Consider the following 18,304-nt stretch of genomic DNA (forward strand, 5'->3'; position numbering starts at 1 on the left):
ATTTATTTATTATCCTGAAAAACTCCACAGTCCTTAACGATGACAAGCATTCCCATAACATGATGCAGCCACCATTATGATTCAAAATATGGAAAGTGGTAGTCTAATGCGTTTTATTAAAATTTGCCCCAAACATAATACTTTGTATTCGGGACATAGTTCATTTCTTTGCCATATTTTTTGCAGTATTACATTAGTGCCTAGTTGCAAACAGGATGCATGTTTTTGAATATATTTGTTCTGTACAGGCTTCCTTTTCACTCTGTCAATTAGGTTATTGTCGTGGAATAACTACAATGTTGATTCATCCTCAGTTCTCTCATATCACAACCATTAAACTTTGTAACTGTTTTAAATTCACCATTGGCCTCATGTTAAAATCCCTGAGCGGTTTCCTTCCTCTCCAGCAACTGAGTTAGGAAGGACGCCTGTATCTTTGTAGTGACTGGGTGTATTGATACACCGTACAAAATGTAATTAATAACTTCACCACGCTCAAAGGGATATTCAATGTCTGCTTTTTTTTCTTTTCTTTTTTTACACATCTACCAATAGGTGCCCTTCTTTGCGAGGCATTGGAAAACATCCCTAGTCTTTGTGGTTGAATCTGTGTTTGAAATTCACTGCTCGACCGAGGGACCTTACAGATAATTGTATGTGTGGGGTACAGGGATTGGGTAGTCATTAAAAAATAATGTTAAACACTTATTTCCCACCGAGTGAGTCCATGCAACTTATTATGTGACTTGTTAAGCACATTTTTACTCCTGAATTTATTTAGGCTTGTCATAACATAAAATACTTGACATTTCAGCTTTTCATTTTATTATTCATTTGTAAAAATGTCGAAAAACATAATTCTACCTTGACATTATGGGTTATTGTGTGTAGGCTAGTAACACAACATCTCAATTTAATCCATTTGAAATTCAGGCTGTAACACAACAAAACGTTGAAAAATTCAAAGGGGTGTAGAAAATATCTCTAGGCACTGTATAGTTCAGAGGTCAGCAGCACACGCATTTCTATACCTGGTGAAGTCAGTCTTCAAGGCTCCCGTACCAGCGTACTGCTTGGCGCATGCATTGGCATTGTCAGCCCAAGCTATCACAGAAAACAGACAAGACATTGTTAGTGAGCAGAGCAGTGTGACAGACTAGACAGATCAACCTCATATGACACTTAAAAGCTGCGTTCACACACTGACAGCCTCCTTAGCCCTGGGCTGAGTTTAACCCAGGTTAGTGGTAGCCCCGGGCTGAGTTTAACCCAGGTTAGTGGTAGCCCCGGGCTGAGTTTAACCCAGGTTAGTGGTAGCCCCGGGCTGAGTTTAACCCAGGTTAGTGGTAGCCCCGGGCTGAGTTTAACCCAGGTTAGTGGTAGCCCCGGGCTGAGTTTAACCCAGGTTAGTGGTAGCCCCGGGCTGAGTTTAACCCAGGTTAGTGGTAGCCCCGGGCTGAGTTTAACCCAGGTTAGTGGTAGCCCCGGGCTGAGTTTAACCCAGGTTAGTGGTAGCCCCGGGCTGAGTTTAACCCAGGTTAGTGGTAGCCCCGGGCTGAGTTTAACCCAGGTTAGTGGTAGCCCCGGGCTGAGTTTAACCCAGGTTAGTGGTAGCCCCGGGCTGAGTTTAACCCAGGTTAGTGGTAGCCCCGGGCTGAGTTTAACCTAGGTTAGTGGTAGCCCCGGGCTGAGTTTAACCCAGGTTAGTGGTAGCACCGGGCTGAGTTTAACCCAGGTTAGTGGTAGCCCCGGGCTGAGTTTAACCCAGGTTAGTGGTAGCCCCGGGCTGAGTTTAACCCAGGTTAGTGGTAGCCCCAGGCTGAGTTTAACCCAGGTTAGTGGTAGCCCTGGGCTAAAATGATGCAGTGTAAAAAGACCTAAAGTAGCTGCCACTGATGGCCTAGAGAGGGGCGGGGCCCACTTACCATTCTTGTAGATCTTCTCAAAATCGTCCTGTTCCTCAATCCGCTGGGCCACATGCAGGACACCCATCCTCTGTGGACAACCACCAAACAAGCATACATAAATAAGTCCATTTAGAAGGGGGTAGGGTAGAGAACTAGGGCTCAGTCATTCAGCTTGTTCTCTAAAATAAAACTGTCAATAGTAAGTTATTCAACTGTGGGAAACAGTAGCTAGTTGTCTTTGTTCAACCCTTGGTTCAACTCTCTGCCTCCTGTAACTGTCAGAATGATAACTCCCAGTGTGTGAAACAAGGGGGGTTGAGGTACTCTGCCTGGTCGCTGAGTATCTGTCAAGTGATAATGAGTTGTGCATACTACTGCAGAGCGGTGGGCAGGTTTTTATTCTCTTCAAGTGATAATGAGTGCAACCCTCCTACCTGTAGCTGGGACTGTATAAGTTAAAGTCGGTTAAAGAACGACGGGCCAGCTCTGGAGGACTTCCTACCTGTAGCTGAGACTGTATGGAGCGGCGGGCCAGCTCTGGAGGACTTCCTACCTGTAGCTGGGACTGTATGGAGCGGCGGGCCAGCATGCTCTGAATAACGTTGGTGCGGTCCAGACAGTCCATGCAGTTACTGCGGAACGTCCCCTTCTGCTGGGACAAAACCTTCCCCTCCGTGTCTACCATGAAGTAGCTGCAGAGAGACAGAGGAGGAGTCAGAAGAACACATATCCACAGAGCCAGTAACAGCACTGTAATGTTGGGACAGCGCCTAACCATTGAGATAATGTCTCACCTTAACCATTCAGAGTTCATGTCTAACCTTAACCATTCAGAGTTCATGTCTAACCTTAACCATTCAGAGTTCATGTCTAACCTTAACCATTCAGAGTTCATGTCTAACCTTACCCATTCAGAGTTCATGTCTCACCTTACCCATTCAGAGTTCATGTCTCACCTTAACCATTCAGAGTTCATGTCTCACCTTAACCATTCAGAGTTCATGTCTCACCTTAACCATTCAGAGTTCATGTCTCACCTTAACCATTCAGAGTTCATGTCTCACCTTAACATTAAAAACTTTTAAATTTGACGTTTTGAAAGAACTACGAAAATATGACATTCATGAAACATGGATGAATGTCTAATTCTGATGTGAGACCGTGAGAGCTAGTTGGCGCTGTGTGTGTGTGGATGTGAGTAAGACCTTGAAACAGGTCAACATTCCCAAGGCCGCGGGCCAGATGGATTACCGGGATGTCTACTCCGAGCATGCGCTGACCAACTGGCAAGTGTCTTCACTGACATTTTCAACCTCGCCCTGTCCGAGTCTGTAATACCAACATGTTTCAAGCAGACCACCATAGTCCCTGTGCCCAAGAACACTAAGGTAACCTGCCTAAACGACTACCGATCCGTAGCACTCACGTCTGTAGCCATGAAATGCTTTGAAAGGCTGGTCATGGCTCACAACACCTAAACCCACTCCAAATTGCATACCGCCCCAACAGATCCACAGATGATGCAATCTCTATTGCACTCCACACTGCCCTTTCCCACCTGGACAAAAGGAACACCTATGTGAGAATGCTGTTCATTGACTACAGCTCAGCGTTCAACACCATAGTACCCTCAAAGCTCATCACTAAGCTATGGACCCTGAGACCAAATACCTCCCTCTGCAAATGGATCCTCCACTTCCTGACGGGCCGCCCCCAGGTGGTAAGGGTAGGTAAAAACATATCCGCCACGCTGATCAGGGGCCCCTCAGGGATGCGTGCTCAGTCCCCTCCTGTACTCCGTTTACTCATGACTGCACAGCCAGGCATGACTCCAACACCATCATTAAGTCTGCTGATGACACAGTGGAGACCTGGCCGTGAGGTGCCAGGACAACAACCTCTTCCTCAGCGTGATCAAGACAAAGGAGATGATTGTGGACTACAGGAAAAGGAAGACCCGAGCACGCCCCCATTCTTATCGACGACGCTGTAGTGGAGCAGGTTGAGAGCTTCAAGTTCCTTGGTGTCCACATCACCAACAAACTAACATGGTCCAAGCACACCAAGACAGTCGTGAAGAGGGCACGACAAAACCTATTCCCTCTCAGGAGACTGAAAAGATTTGGCATGGGTCCTCAGATCCTCAAAAGGTTTTACAGCTGCACCATCAAAAGCATCCTGACTGATTGCATCACTGCCTGGTTTGGCAACTGCTCGGCCTCCGACCACAAGGCACTACAAAGGGTAGCGTGTACGGCCCAGTACATCACTGGGGCCAAGCTTCCTGCCATCCAGGACCTCTATACCAGGCGGTGTCAGAGGAAGGCCCTAAAAATTGTCAAAGACTCCAGCCACCCTAGTCATAGACTGTTCTGTCTGCTACTGCACGGCAAGTGGTACCAGAGCGCCAAGTCTAGGTCCAAGAGGCTTCTAAACAGCTTCTACCCCCAAGCCATAAGACTCCTGAACATCTAATCAAATGGCTACCCAGACTATTTGCATTTTGCCCCCCCCCCCCCCCCCCCCCCCCCCCCCCCTCCTTTTACACTGCTGCTACTCTTATTATCTATGCAGTCACTTTAATAATTAAAGTGGAAGCATTACCTGAATACCGGTGCCCCCGCACATTGATCCTGTACCGGTACCCCCTGTATATAGCCTTGCTATTGTTATTTTACTGCTGCTCTTTAATTATTTGTTGCTTTTATTTCTTTGGGGGGGGGGGTATTTTTCTTGAAACTGCATTGTTGGTTTAGGGCTTGTAAGTAAGCATTTCACTGTAAGGTCTACCTACACCTGTTGTATTCGGCGCATGTGACGAACACAATTTGATTTGAAAATGGCACCCTATTACCTACATAGTGCACTGTCTCCTTGGGCCCTGGTCAAAATTAGTGCACTATGTAGGGAATAGTGTGCCATTTGGGATGTAAACCTGAACACATTTTCCCCCAGAGGTTAATCCAGATGTCACTGACCGACTACTGTAATGTACTCACTGGTATTTTACCTTGAAAGACAGACCAGAGATAAAAGGGTAGAAAGGAAGCAAACTAGCCTCTCTATGTTCGTATGTCTATCCTCTTGCTAATAAGTGTTAGATTCTGGGTTAAACTTGGAACATTGTTGTACTCAGAAGTATAGTATGTGGGGTGAAAGAGACTGGTTTTTACATCAGAAGGTTAGGGTTATCTGTAGGATAACCATGTAGGCTTTGGAATGTGCTGGGTCGGACGGGAGGAAATCACAGGGTTGCTATAGTGGAAACGGATGGACATCTGTGGATTAGGCGAATGAGGGGGTTGAGGTCAGGCCAGATCCCCTGAAGGGAGAAATGATGGTTTATTCCTTTGTTCCTGTCGAACCATAATAGATGTAAGGATTGGAGAGAAGGAGGAGTGACTAAATCGGAGCTTGTTCCAGTGGCTTCTCTGAACCCTTCTGGTTGACCTAGATTAGAAGAACACCATATACTTGTGGTGGTGGAAACACGTGATGTCTGAATACAGCTGTATCGACCCTTTGGGAAGAATTAAACGTGGTTAAGCTTATCTAGTGTCCGTTGAGTTATTTACTCTGAGAATTAGAACCTAACATAAGGAGTTTAACTTGAGTCTTGTATGGTTGTGGGTGTAGACTAGCAGCCATTCATAAAGGAGTGTAATATGGAGAGTAATACCTGTATTCATCTTGTGTCTCAGCCACATTGTCCACCAGGATATTCAGACGATCCCATCTCATCTTGCTACACTCCTTGTGGAAGTCAAATGCTACGTACCTGCAGCCAATAGAAGAAACATGTCTGTGTGAGTGGATGCACTAGATCCATCTAAAAACAGGCCGGGGAAATTCCAGTCCTCGGGGGGCCTTTTTTAATTACATTTTGTATTTATTTCACCTTTATTTAAAACCAGGTAGGCCAGTTGAGAACAAGTTCTCATTTACAACTGCGACCTGGCCAAGATAAAGCAAAGCAGTGCGACACAAACACAGAGTTACACATGGAGTAAAACAAACGTAGTGTCAATAACACAATAGAAAAATCTATATACAGTGTGTGTAAATGTAGTAAGATTATGGTGAGGTAAGGCAATAAATAGGCCATAGTGGTGAAATAATTACAATTTAGCATTAACACTGGAGTGATAGATGTGCAGATGATAAGTATAGATACTGGGGTGCAAAATAGCAATAAAATAACAATATGGGGTGTTACAATTTCCCCCCATCCCTATTCCCTAGCAAACACAGCTGATTTAATCTAATTACATTCTAAACTGAAGATCATGATTAGGTGATTATTAGAGTCAGGTGTGTTGGCTGGGGCAAAACTGTGACACCAATCAGGACCTCGAGGACTGGAATTGCCCAGGCCTGATCTAAAAGGTATAAATCACTGAAATGATAAGCCAGATGAGTATTCAGGAGAGAAGTGGGTTAGTTCTCACTTGATCATGCCGTTCTCCATGCCAGTCACCATCTTGGCAAAGGCTTGTTCCAGTGGCTTCTCTGAACCCTTCTGGTTGACCTAGAAGAAGAACGCCATCTTATATCCATCTCTCTAATAATGCTGTGATGTTTTAGCCATCGTGAGGCTTAAATAATGAAGGGGCCTACCAGGTTCAGAATGGTCTGCTTTCCATAGATGAGGACCTGCGAGTCAAAATGCCTCTGGAAGCCATCCATCTAGGAAGCAGTTGAGAGAAACATTTTATTTTTTACATTTATTTAACTAGGCAATTGGTAATTTAGTAAACAAAATATCCACAGAGTGGGTTTACCTGACCTTCGACCTGTTGTACTGACAATGGAATAGAAAGATGGAAACAGACAGAAGATGTAAAAGCCCTTACGTGATTGGTGTTCTTGCTGATCAGTGGTTTGGGCTTGTATTTCAGGTTGGGCCTCTGAGACCAGAAGAAGGGCATGGAGCCTCGTGTCTATGGAGGGAAACGGACATTTTCCGGAAAAAAAAAAAAAAAAAAAAATGTAAATAAAAAGGCTTGCGCCTAATCAATAACTACTACTACTCTGTCGCCCACCCTGTCCACCACCCTGTAGCCCACCCTGTCCACCACCACCCACTCTGTCGCCCACCCTGTCCACCACCCTGTAGCCCACCCTGTCCACCACCGCCCACTCTGTCGCCCACCCTGTCGCCCACCCTGTCCACCACCACCCTGTCCACCACCACCCTGTCGCCCACCAGCCTGTCGCCCACCAGCCTGTCGCCCACCCTGTCGCCCACCAGCCTGTCGCCCACCACCCTGTCGCCCACCATGTCGCCCACCCTGTCCACCACCGCCCACCATGTCGCCCACCCTGTCCACCACCACCCACCATGTCGCCCACCCTGTCCACCACCACCCACCATGTCGCCCACCCTGTCCACCACCACCCACCATGTCGCCCACCCTGTCCACCACCCTGTAGCCCACCCTGTCCACCACCACCCACTGTCGCCCACCCTGTAGCCCACCCTGTCCACCACCGCCCACCCTGTCCACCACCACCCACTCTGTCGCCCACCCTGTCGCCCACCCTGTCCACCACCACCCTGTCGCCCACCAGCCTGTCGCCCACCAGCCTGTCGCCCACCCTGTCGCCCACCAGCCTGTCGCCCACCATGTCGCCCACCCTGTCCACCACCGCCCACCATGTCGCCCACCCTGTCCACCACCACCCACCATGTCGCCCACCCTGTCCACCACCACCCACCATGTCGCCCACCCTGTCCACCACCACCCACCATGTCGCCCACCCTGTCCACCATCACGTCGCCCACCCTGTCCACCATCACGTCGCCCACCCTGTCCACCATCACGTCGCCCACCCTGTCCACCATCACGTCGCCCACCCTGTCCACCATCACGTCGCCCACCCTGTCCACCAACACGTCGCCCACCCTGTCCACCATCACGTCGCCCACCCTGTCCACCATCACGTCGCCCACCCTGTCCACCATCACGTCGCCCACCCTGTCCACCATCACGTCGCCCACCCTGTCCACCATCACGTCGCCCACCCTGTCCACCACCACCGTCTCCTACTTTTCAAACTCACCTGTACGAATGAAGCCCTCCCTCCATTGTACAGGACTATTTGCTCCGTCTCCACAAAGTTAGCAGCGTGGCCCTCAGAATCGATACCTGAGGAAAAACAAATAATGATAATGAGAGAATGACTACGCATGTCCACCGGGCCATTAATGATTCAACATGCCAGTAATGCGGCGCAGTACAGTACTAGGACCGCATCCCAAATGGCACCATATTCCCTATATCGTTCACTACATAGTTCACTACTTAGGGAATGGGGTGCCTATATAGTTCACTACATAGGGAATAGGGTGCCTATATAGTTCACTACATAGGGAATAGGGTGCCTATATAGTTCACTACATAGGGAATAGGGTGCCTATATAGTTCACTACATAGGGAATAGGGTGCCTATATAGTTCACTACATAGGGAATAGGGTGCCTATATAGTTCACTACATAGGGAATAGGGTGCCTATATAGTTCACTACATAGGGAATGGGGTGCCTATATAGTTCACTACATAGGGAATGGGGTGCCTATATAGCTCACTACATAGGGAATGGGGTGCCTATATAGTTCACTACATAGGAAATGGGGTGCCTATATAGTTCACTACATAGGGAATGGGGTGCCTATATAGTTCACTACATAGGGAATGGGGTGCCTATATAGTTCACTACATAGGGAAGGGGGTGCCTATATAGTTCACTACATAGGGAATAGGGTGCCTATATAGTTCACTACATAGGGAATAGGGTGCCATTTGAGACGCAAGCCTGTGTCTTACCTCTGACGTAGTATCTGACCCCAGCCCTGAAGCAGCTCCTCCTGGATATGAGGATCCATTCAAAGATCTTCCCGTTGATACGGCACGGCTTCATCACGGCGACTGGGTCAGGGACGTCAAGGACCTCACATAATACACCGCTACAGCACCGGGCCAAGTTGTACCTAAGATCGTGTCCCAAATGGCACCCTAGTCCCTATTTTAGAGCACTACTTTAGACTAGGACACATTTTTTATTTTATTTATTTATTTCACCTTTATTTAACCAGGTAGGCTAGTTGAGAACAAGTTCTCATTTGCAACTGCGACCTGGCCAAGATAAAGCATAGCAGTGTGAACAGACAACACAGAGTTACACATGGAGTAAACAATAAACAAGTCAATAACATGGTAGAAAAAAGAGAATCTATATACAATGTGTGCAAAAGGCATGAGGTAGGCAATAAATCGAATAATTACAATTTAGCAGATTAACACTGGAGTGATAAATCATCAGATGAACATGTGCAAGAAGAGATACTGGTGTGCAAAAGAGCAGAAAAGTAAATAAATAAAAGCAGTATGGGGGGTGAGGTAGGTAAATTGGGTGGGTAGTTTACAGATGGACTATGTACAGCTGCAGCGATCGGTTAGCTGCTCGGATAGCAGATTTTTAAAGTTGTTGAGGGAGATAAAAGTCTCCAACTTCAGAGATTTTTGCAATTCGTTCCAGTCGCAGGCAGCAGAGAACTGGAAGGAAAGGCGTCCAAATGAGGTTTTAGCTTTAGGGATGATCAGTGAGATACACCTGCTGGAGCGCGTGCTGCGGGTGGGTGTAGCCATCGTGACCAGTGAACTGAGATAAGGCGGCACTTTACCTAGCATAGCCTTGTAGATGACCTGGAGCCAGTGGGTCTGACGACGAACATGTAGCGAGGGCCAGCCGACTAGGGCATACAGGTCGCAGTGGTGGGTCGTATAAGGTGCTTTAGTAACAAAACGAATGGCACTGTGATAAACTGCGTCCAGTTTGCTGAGTAGAGTGTTGGAAGCTATTTTGTAGATGACATCGCCGAAGTCGAGGATCGGTAGGATAGTCAGTTTTACTAGGGTAAGTTTGGCGGCGTGAGTGAAGGAGGCTTTGTTGCGGAATAGAAAGCCGATTCTTGATTTGATTTTGGATTGGAGATGTTTGATATGAGTCTGGAAGGAGAGTTTGCAGTCTAGCCAGACACCTAGGTACTTATAGATGTCCACATATTCTAGGTCGGAACCGTCCAGGGTGGTGATGCTAGTCGGGCGTGCGGGTGCAGGCAGCGAACGGTTGAAAAGCATGCATTTGGTTTTACTAGCGTTTAAGAGCAGTTGGAGGCCACGGAAGGAGTGTTGTATGGCATTGAAGCTCGTTTGGAGGTTAGATAGCACAGTGTCCAAGGAAGGGCCGGAAGTATATAGAATGGTGTCGTCTGCGTAGAGGTGGATCAGGGAATCGCCCGCAGCAAGAGCAACATCATTGATGTATACAGAGAAAAGAGTCGGCCCGAGAATTGAACCCTGTGGTACCCCCATAGAGACTGCCAGAGGACCGGACAACATGCCCTCCGATTTGACACACTGAACTCTGTCTGCAAAGTAGTTGGTGAACCAGGCAAGGCAGTCATTAGAAAAACCGAGGCTACCGAGTCTGCCGATAAGAATATGGTGATTGACAGAGTCGAAAGCCTTGGCCAGGTCGATGAAGACGGCTGCACAGTAATGTCTTTTATCGATGGCGGTTATGATGTCGTTTAGTACCTTGAGCGTGGCTGAGGTGCACCCGTGAACGGCTCGGAAACCGGATTGCACAGCGGAGAAGGTACGGTGGGATTCGAGATGGTCAGTGATCTGTTTGTTGACTTGGCTTTCGAAGACCTTAGATAGGCAGGGCAGGATGGATATAGGTCTGTAACAGTTTGGGTCCAGGGTGTCTCCCCCTTTGAAGAGGGGGATGACCGCGGCAGCTTTCCAATCCTTGGGGATCTCAGATGATACGAAGGAGAGGTTGAACAGGCTGGTAATAGGGGGTGCGACAATGGCGGCGGACAGTTTCAGAAATAGGGGGTCCAGATTGTCAAGCCCAGCTGATTTGTATGGGTCCAGGTTTTCCAGCTCTTTCAGAACATCTGCTATCTGGATTTGGGTAAAGGAGAAGCTGGGGAGGCTTGGGCGAGTAGCAGCGGGGGGGGCGGGGCTGTTGGCCAAGGTTGGAGTCGCCAGGAGGAAGGCATGGCCAGCCATTGAGAAATGCTTGTTGAAGTCTTCGATTATCACGGATTTATCGGTGGTGACCGTGTTACCTAGCCTCAGTGCAGTGGGCAGCTGGGAGGAGGTGCTCTTGTTCTCCATGGACTTTACAGTATCCCAGAACTTTTTGGAGTTAGAGCTACAGGATGCGAATTTCTGCTTGAAAAAGCTGGCCTTTGCCTTCCTGACTGACTGCGTGTATTGGTTCCTGACTTCCCTGAACAGTTGCATATCGCGGGGGCTCTTCGATGCTATTGCAGTTCGCCACAGGATGTTTTTGTGCTGGTCGAGGGCAGTCAGGTCTGGAGTGAACCAAGGGCTATATCTGTTTTTGGTTCTGCATTTTTTGAACGGAGCATGCTTGTCTAATATGGTGAGGAAGTAACATTTAAAGAATGACCAGGCATCCCCAACTGACGGGATGAGGTCAATATCCTTCCAGGGTACCCGGGCCAGGTCGATTAGAAAGGCCTGCTCGCAGAAGTGTTTCAGGGAGCGTTTGACAGTGATGAGGGGTGGTCGTTTGACCGTGGACCCGTGGCGGATACAGGCAATGAGGCAGTGATCGCTGAGATCTTGATTGAAGACAGCAGAGGTGTATTTGGAGGGCAAGTTGGTCAGGATAATGTCTATTAGGGTGCCCATGTTTACGGATTTAGGGTTGTACCTGGTGGGTTCCTTGATGATTTGTGTGAGATTGAGGGCATCAAGCTTAGATTGTAGGACTGCCGGGGTGTTAAGCATATCCCAGTTTAGGTCACCTAACAGAACAAACTCTGAAGCTAGATGGGGAGCGATCAATTCACAGATGGTGTCCAGGGCACAGCTGGGAGCTGAGGGGGGTCGGTAGCAGGCGGCAACAGTGAGAGACTTATTTCTGGAGAGATTAATTTTTAAAATTAGAAGTTCGAACTGTTTGGGCATAGACTTGGAAAGTATGACAGAACTTTGCAGGCTATCTCTGCAGTAGATTGCAACTCCTCCCCCTTTGGCAGTTCTATCTTGACGGAAAGTGTTATAGTTGGGTATGGAAATGTCAGAGTTTTTGGTGGCCTTCCTAAGCCAGGATTCAGACACAGCAAGGACATCAGGGTTGGCAGAGTGTGCTAAAGCGGTGAGTAAGGCAAACTTGGGGAGGAGGCTTCTGATGTTGACATGCATGAGGCCAAGGCTTTTTCGATCACAGAAGTCAACAAATGAGGGTGACTGGGGACATGCAGGGCCTGGGTTTACCTCCACATCACCCGAGGAACAGAGGAGTAGTAGGATGAGGGTGCGGCTAAAGGCTATCAAAACTGGTCGCCTAGAGCGTTGGGGACAAAGAATAAAAGGAGCAGATTTATGGGCGTGGTAGAATAGATTCTGGGCATAATGTGCAGACAGGGGTATGGAGGGGCGCGGGTACAGCGGAGGCAAGCCCAGGCACTGGGTGATGATAAGAGAGGTTGTATCTCTGGACATGCTGGTCTCAATGGGTGAGGTCACCGCATGTGTGGGGGGTGGGACAAAGGGGGTATCAGAGGTACGGAGAGTGGAACTACAGGGTCCATTGCAAACCAAAACAATGATAATGAAAACTAGCCTGAACAACAGTATGCAAGGCATATTGATATTTGAGAGAGACATACAATAAGGCATAAAGTGATTGCAGGTCTTGATTGGGAGAGCTAGCTAAAACAACAGGTAAGATAACAGCAGCAATAACAGGGTGTTAGTCTAACACAGCAACAACAGGTAAAAATGGCGACGACTAGGCAGAGAGGGTCGGATTAACTACACACAGATCCTGAGTTAAAGCACAGAGCCGACAGGTAAAACACAAATAAACAGAATGGAGTACCGTGAATTAATGGACAGTCAAGCATGCATCAGCTATGTAGCCAAGTGATCATAGTGTCCAGGGGGCAGCCGTAGATGGAGCAGAGGAGGCCTCCACTAAGCTAGCACGCGGCGTATAAAGTTAGTAGCCCGGGGGGTGGTCTGCTCAGACGGAGGGGGTCTGGCGCAGTGGCGCTAGCGCTAGCTCTTCAGCTAGCCGGCAGATGGGCCTAGCTCGAGGCTAGCTCAAGGCTAACTGGTGCTTGCTTCGGGACAGAGGTGTTAGCCAGTAGTAGACACTCGGTTGCAGCTAGCTAGCTGTGATGATACGGTGTAATTGCGACTCTGGTCAACAGTAGCGTACTATATAAAAGGACAGGGTGCCATTTGAGACGTACACTAAGTGGAGGATGTTGTTGGAGCTGTACTCTAAGTAGAGGATGTTATGATTTCTCTCCTGGTAATGACTTTCTAAAGTGTCCCTGAGGGAATGATTTCAGTTGCATCGAGTTGAAATTGGTTCTTGAGAACACTCAGAGACCCATTCAAACTCTATGTAGTGATGTGGGCCCACTGATTATTACTACACTCAGAGACCCATTCAAACTCTATGTAGTGATGTGGACCCACTGATTATTACTACACTCAGAGACCCACTCAAACTCTATGTAGTGATGTGGGCCCACTGATTATTACTACACTCAGAGACCCATTCAAACTCTATGTAGTGATGTGGGCCCACTGATTATTACTACACTCAGAGACCCACTCAAACTCTATGTAGTGATGTGGGCCCACTGATTATTACTACACTCAGAGACCCATTCAAACTCTATGTAGTGATGTGGGCCCACTGATTATTACTACACTCAGAGACCCATTCAAACTCTATGTAGTGATGTGGGCCCACTGATTATTACTACACTCAGAGACCCACTCAAACTCTATGTAGTGATGTGGGCCCACTGATTATTACTACACTCAGAGACCCATTCAAACTCTATGTAGTGATGTGGGCCCACTGATTATTACTACACTCAGAGACCCATTCAAACTCTATGTAGTGATGTGGACCCACTGATTATTACTACACTCAGAGACCCACTCAAACTCTATGTAGGGATGTGGGCCCACTGATTATTACTACACTCAGAGACCCACTCAAACTCTATGTAGTGATGTGGGCCCACTGATTATTACTACACTCAGAGACCCACTCAAACTCTATGTAGTGATGTGGGCCCACTGATTATTACTACACTCAGAGACCCACTCAAACTCTATGTAGTGATGTGGGCCCACTGATTATTACTACACTCAGAGACCCACTCAAACTCTATGTAGTGATGTGGGCCCACTGATTATTACTACACTCAGAGACCCACTCAAACTCTATGTAGGGATGTTGGCCCACTGATTATTACAACACTCAGATCAGTGTGAGCAAAGCAAGATCATGAAAAGGATACATCCATGGACAACAGGGATCGCAAACTTGTGGAGCTGAAAAGGAATAAAATTATTACCTTTAAAACTGGATACATTAGAACAACAAAGAAAGAACGAACGAACGAAAGAAAAAGAACGAAAAAGACAGAATGAAAAATAAAGAATGAAAGAAAGAAAGAACGAACAAGAAAGAACGAAAGAAAAAGAAAGAAAGAAAGAAAAAGATAGAATGAATACTGTGGTCATCTATAGCTACTGTTCAAACATAGATCATTTCTGAGGGGTAAGGTTCATGTTATATTGTCCATATTCTAATACGCTTACCTCCGGTTCATTAGAATAAGAAACAAAGACTGTGGACATGTGTAATGTGTTGTAAGGCAAAGGGGGGGGCGGGGGGGTTGTGATGTCATCTTCATATCACTCACCTCTGGCTGTGCAAGGAACTCTCTCAGAAGGCTTCCATTCCACACAAACCTCTGATCTGCCTAGAAACAGGAGAACCAACCAATAAATCAAACTCTCATTCTCTATAGTGCCTTCGGAAGGTATTCGCAACCCTTCTGTTGTGTTACAAAGTGGGATTAAAATGTGTTATGTACGGAACATAAAACACTAATATATATTGATTAGATAAGTATTCAACCGCATGAGTCAATACATGTTAGAATCACCTTCGGCATCGATTACAGCTGTGAGTCATTCTGGGTGAGTCTCTAAGAGCTTTTCAAACCTGGATTGTGCAACATTTGCCCATTATTCTTTAAAAAAGCTCTGTCAAATTGATTGTTGATCATTGCTAGACAGCCATTTCCAAGTCTGCCATAGATATTCAAGTTGATTTAAGTCAAAACTGTAACTAGGCCACTCAGGAACATTCAATGTCGTCTTGGTAAGTAATTCGTATATAATTGGCCTTGCGTTTTAGGTTATTGTCCTGCTGGAAGGTGAAATTGTCTCTCAGTGTCTGATGGAAAGCAGACAACCAGGGTATCCTCTCGGATTTTGCCTGTGCTTAGTTCTATTCCATTCCTTTTATCCTAAAAAAAACCCCTCTCTAGTCCTTGCCGATGACAAGCATACCCATAACATGACGCAGCCACCACCATGCTTTACAATATGAAGACTGGTACTCAGTGATGTGTTGGATTTACCCCAAACATAATGCTTTGTATTCAGGACATACAATTAATTAGCCACATATTCTGCTGTATTACTTTAGTGCCTTATTGCAAAAATGATGCATGTTTTGGAATATTTCTTATTTTGAGCAGGCTTCTTTCTTTCATTGTAAATAAGAATTAGTTCTTAAGACTTGCCTAATTAAATAAATACAAATTCATAAAAAAAATATTTAAAATCAACCTGCAGTAAATAATCTCCATCAGTTTGTACAGTCCCTGTTCCCTGTTCAGAACACTACTTTGGACCAGGGCCAATAAGGTGAGAGTATGGACACGGCACTACTTTGGACCAGGGCCAATAAGGTGAGAGTATGGACACGGCACTACTTTGGACCAGGGCCAATAAGGTGAGAGTATGGACACGGCACTACTTTGGACCAGGGCCAATAAGGTGAGAGTATGGACACGGCACTACTTTGGACCAGGGCCAATAAGGTGAGAGTATGGACACGGCACTACTTTGGACCAGGGCCAATAAGGTGAGAGTATGGACACGGCACTACTTTGGACCAGGGCCAATAAGGTGAGAGTATGGACACGGCACTACTTTGGACCAGGGCCAATAAGGTGAGAGTATGGACACAGCACTACTTTGGACCAGGGCCAATGAAATGACAGTATGGACAGACAGTTTTGAAATGGAACAGGCGTTACTATGTCACACGTTCCTCTCACCATTAAAACCAGTCAGACAAGGTTTCAGTATAGGAGACAGTGAAGATATACTGTACACCATGGTACAACACACATTCAGCACTACAGAGTAATACCCCAGCTGAGACAGTGGGCGAAAAGGTCAATCTGTTTGTGTATGTTTGTTTACATGAGTAAATGCATCTGTGACGTGCGTGCGTGTTTACGAGGGCAAGGTGACTAGTGTGGTTTACATGAATGGCAGGAGCCCAAACACCACAGTGACACTCCTCCAATATAGATGAGGGATATCATCAACATCATCATCATCTAATGGGATGATACTCTCTGAGCTGAGTCTTCATGGTTGACTAGCTCGGTGCGCAATAGGAGAAAACTCTGGCCCTGTCCAAAAACAACTGTTATGCTCCTAAAATACTCACTTCAAGAATCAGTTAGTTATAAGCAATATGGTGGTACCTCCACCTTGCCCTCTGATAGAGGTAGACAGTTTGCCATACGGCTCAGATCCAATCTTTCCAGGTCTACACAAGAGCCTAGAGGTTTAGGTAGAGTCTAGGATTGGTCTTTATTACAGAGAACAATAGTCATTTCTCACCCTCTCTCCCCTCCCCTATTAGCACACCCCCCCTCTCCTCCTCTCTTACCCTCTTCCACACCCCTCTCCCCCCCACCAACTTCCACACCCCCCCCCACCAACTTCCACCCCCCCCTCTCTTACCCTCTTCCACGCCCCCTCTCTCTTCCACGCCCCCTCTCTCTCTTACCCTCTTCCACGCCCCCTCTCTCTCTTACCCTCTTCCACGCCCCCTCTCTCTCTTACCCTCTTCCACGCCCCCTCTCTCTCTTACCCTCTTCCACGCCCCCTCTCTCTCTTACCCTCTTCCACGCCCCCTCTCTCTCTTACCCTCTTCCACGCCCCCTCTCTCTCTTACCCTCTTCCACGCCCCCTCTCTCTCTTACCCTCTTCCACGCCCCCTCTCTCTTACCCTCTTCCACGCCCCCTCTCTCTTACCCTCTTCCACACCCCCTCTCTCTTACCCTCTTCCACACCCCCTCTCTCTTACCCTCTTCCACACCCCCTCTCTCTTACCCTCTTCCACACCCCCTCTCTCTTACCCTCTTCCACACCCCCTCTCTCTTACCCTCTTCCACACCCCCTCTCTCTTACCCTCTTCCACACCCCCTCTCTCTTACCCTCTTCCACACCCCCTCTCTCTTACCCTCTTCCACACCCCCTCTCTCTTACCCTCTTCCACACCCCCTCTCTCTTACCCTCTTCCACACCCCCTCTCTCTTACCCTCTTCCACACCCCCCTCTCCCCCCCACCAACTTCCACACCCCCTCTCTCCTATCCTCTTCCAACCCCCCCCTCTCACCCTCTCCAGCAGGCTCATCTCCTGGAAGTCGTGGCTGACGTTGGCCAGTCTCTGGAGGGTGTGGGTCAGGTCATAGTCAGTGCAGAAGTAGAATCCATCTGTAGTCAGCACGTTGTTAATCATGGACAGGAATGTCTTGTTGTCTTGCGTCTGGAGAGAGGGAGGGGAGAAAATTGATTTTAGCTGGCTGGGCACCAATCATGACAGTGCAGTTTTGTAGTAGGAGTTGTGTGTGAAATGTGAGAGGCAGTTAAAGCCAGGGACTTTTCATATGAAATTAAACAGTAAATCTAGGTGACCAATAAACATTTATTTTTATTTTATTTAACCGGGTTAGTCAGTTAAGAACAAACTCTTATTTACAATGACGGCCAAACTCAAACGACGCTGGGCCAATTGCGCACCGACCTATAGGACTCCCAAATCATGGCCCGGTTGCGATACAGCCTGAAATCGAACCAGGGTCTATAGTGACGCCTCCAGCACTGAGATGCAGTGCCTTGGACAGCTGCGCCACTCAGGAGCCCAAAATGAAATACATCTGAATCAGATTGACAGCAACAGATGTTCTGAAGTAGTAGTACAGCTTCAACTGACCCCAGTGGTTTCAAAAACGGATGATATACTCTCTTACATATTACAATAGCCCTCTGAGTCAATGTGTTTCATTCTAAACCTTGTCCACTTCACCTCCCTGCCAGAGTTTACTGCACAGAGGTCGGGGTGCACAACCTCCAATGATCTCTGCGTCCCAAACGGCAGCATCCCCTTATGATGCATTTTGAGAGAGCGACATGCAAGGCAGGGCAGAATTAGGCCAAT

General features: G+C 47.4%; 1 protein-coding gene across 1 annotated transcript in view; it reads right to left on the bottom strand.

Annotated features, from left to right (window-relative positions):
• Positions 1-18,304, bottom strand: part of LOC129820271 (phosphatidylinositol-3-phosphatase SAC1-A) — a 36,284-nt gene that overhangs the window by 5,122 nt on the left and 12,858 nt on the right. The window contains exons 5-16 of the mRNA XM_055877329.1: positions 17,483-17,632; positions 14,693-14,752; positions 14,285-14,318; positions 8,736-8,837; positions 7,971-8,056; positions 6,761-6,847; positions 6,525-6,593; positions 6,356-6,435; positions 5,587-5,685; positions 2,461-2,599; positions 1,926-1,995; positions 1,032-1,104 (exon numbers count right to left, since the gene is read on the bottom strand). Coding sequence (XP_055733304.1) covers positions 1,032-1,104; positions 1,926-1,995; positions 2,461-2,599; positions 5,587-5,685; positions 6,356-6,435; positions 6,525-6,593; positions 6,761-6,847; positions 7,971-8,056; positions 8,736-8,837; positions 14,285-14,318; positions 14,693-14,752; positions 17,483-17,632 — 1,049 coding nt within the window. The remainder of the gene's footprint in view (positions 1-1,031; positions 1,105-1,925; positions 1,996-2,460; positions 2,600-5,586; positions 5,686-6,355; positions 6,436-6,524; positions 6,594-6,760; positions 6,848-7,970; positions 8,057-8,735; positions 8,838-14,284; positions 14,319-14,692; positions 14,753-17,482; positions 17,633-18,304) is intronic.

This window comes from Salvelinus fontinalis, chromosome 22 (assembly GCF_029448725.1).
Source record: "Salvelinus fontinalis isolate EN_2023a chromosome 22, ASM2944872v1, whole genome shotgun sequence".
Lineage (NCBI taxonomy): Eukaryota > Metazoa > Chordata > Actinopteri > Salmoniformes > Salmonidae > Salvelinus > Salvelinus fontinalis.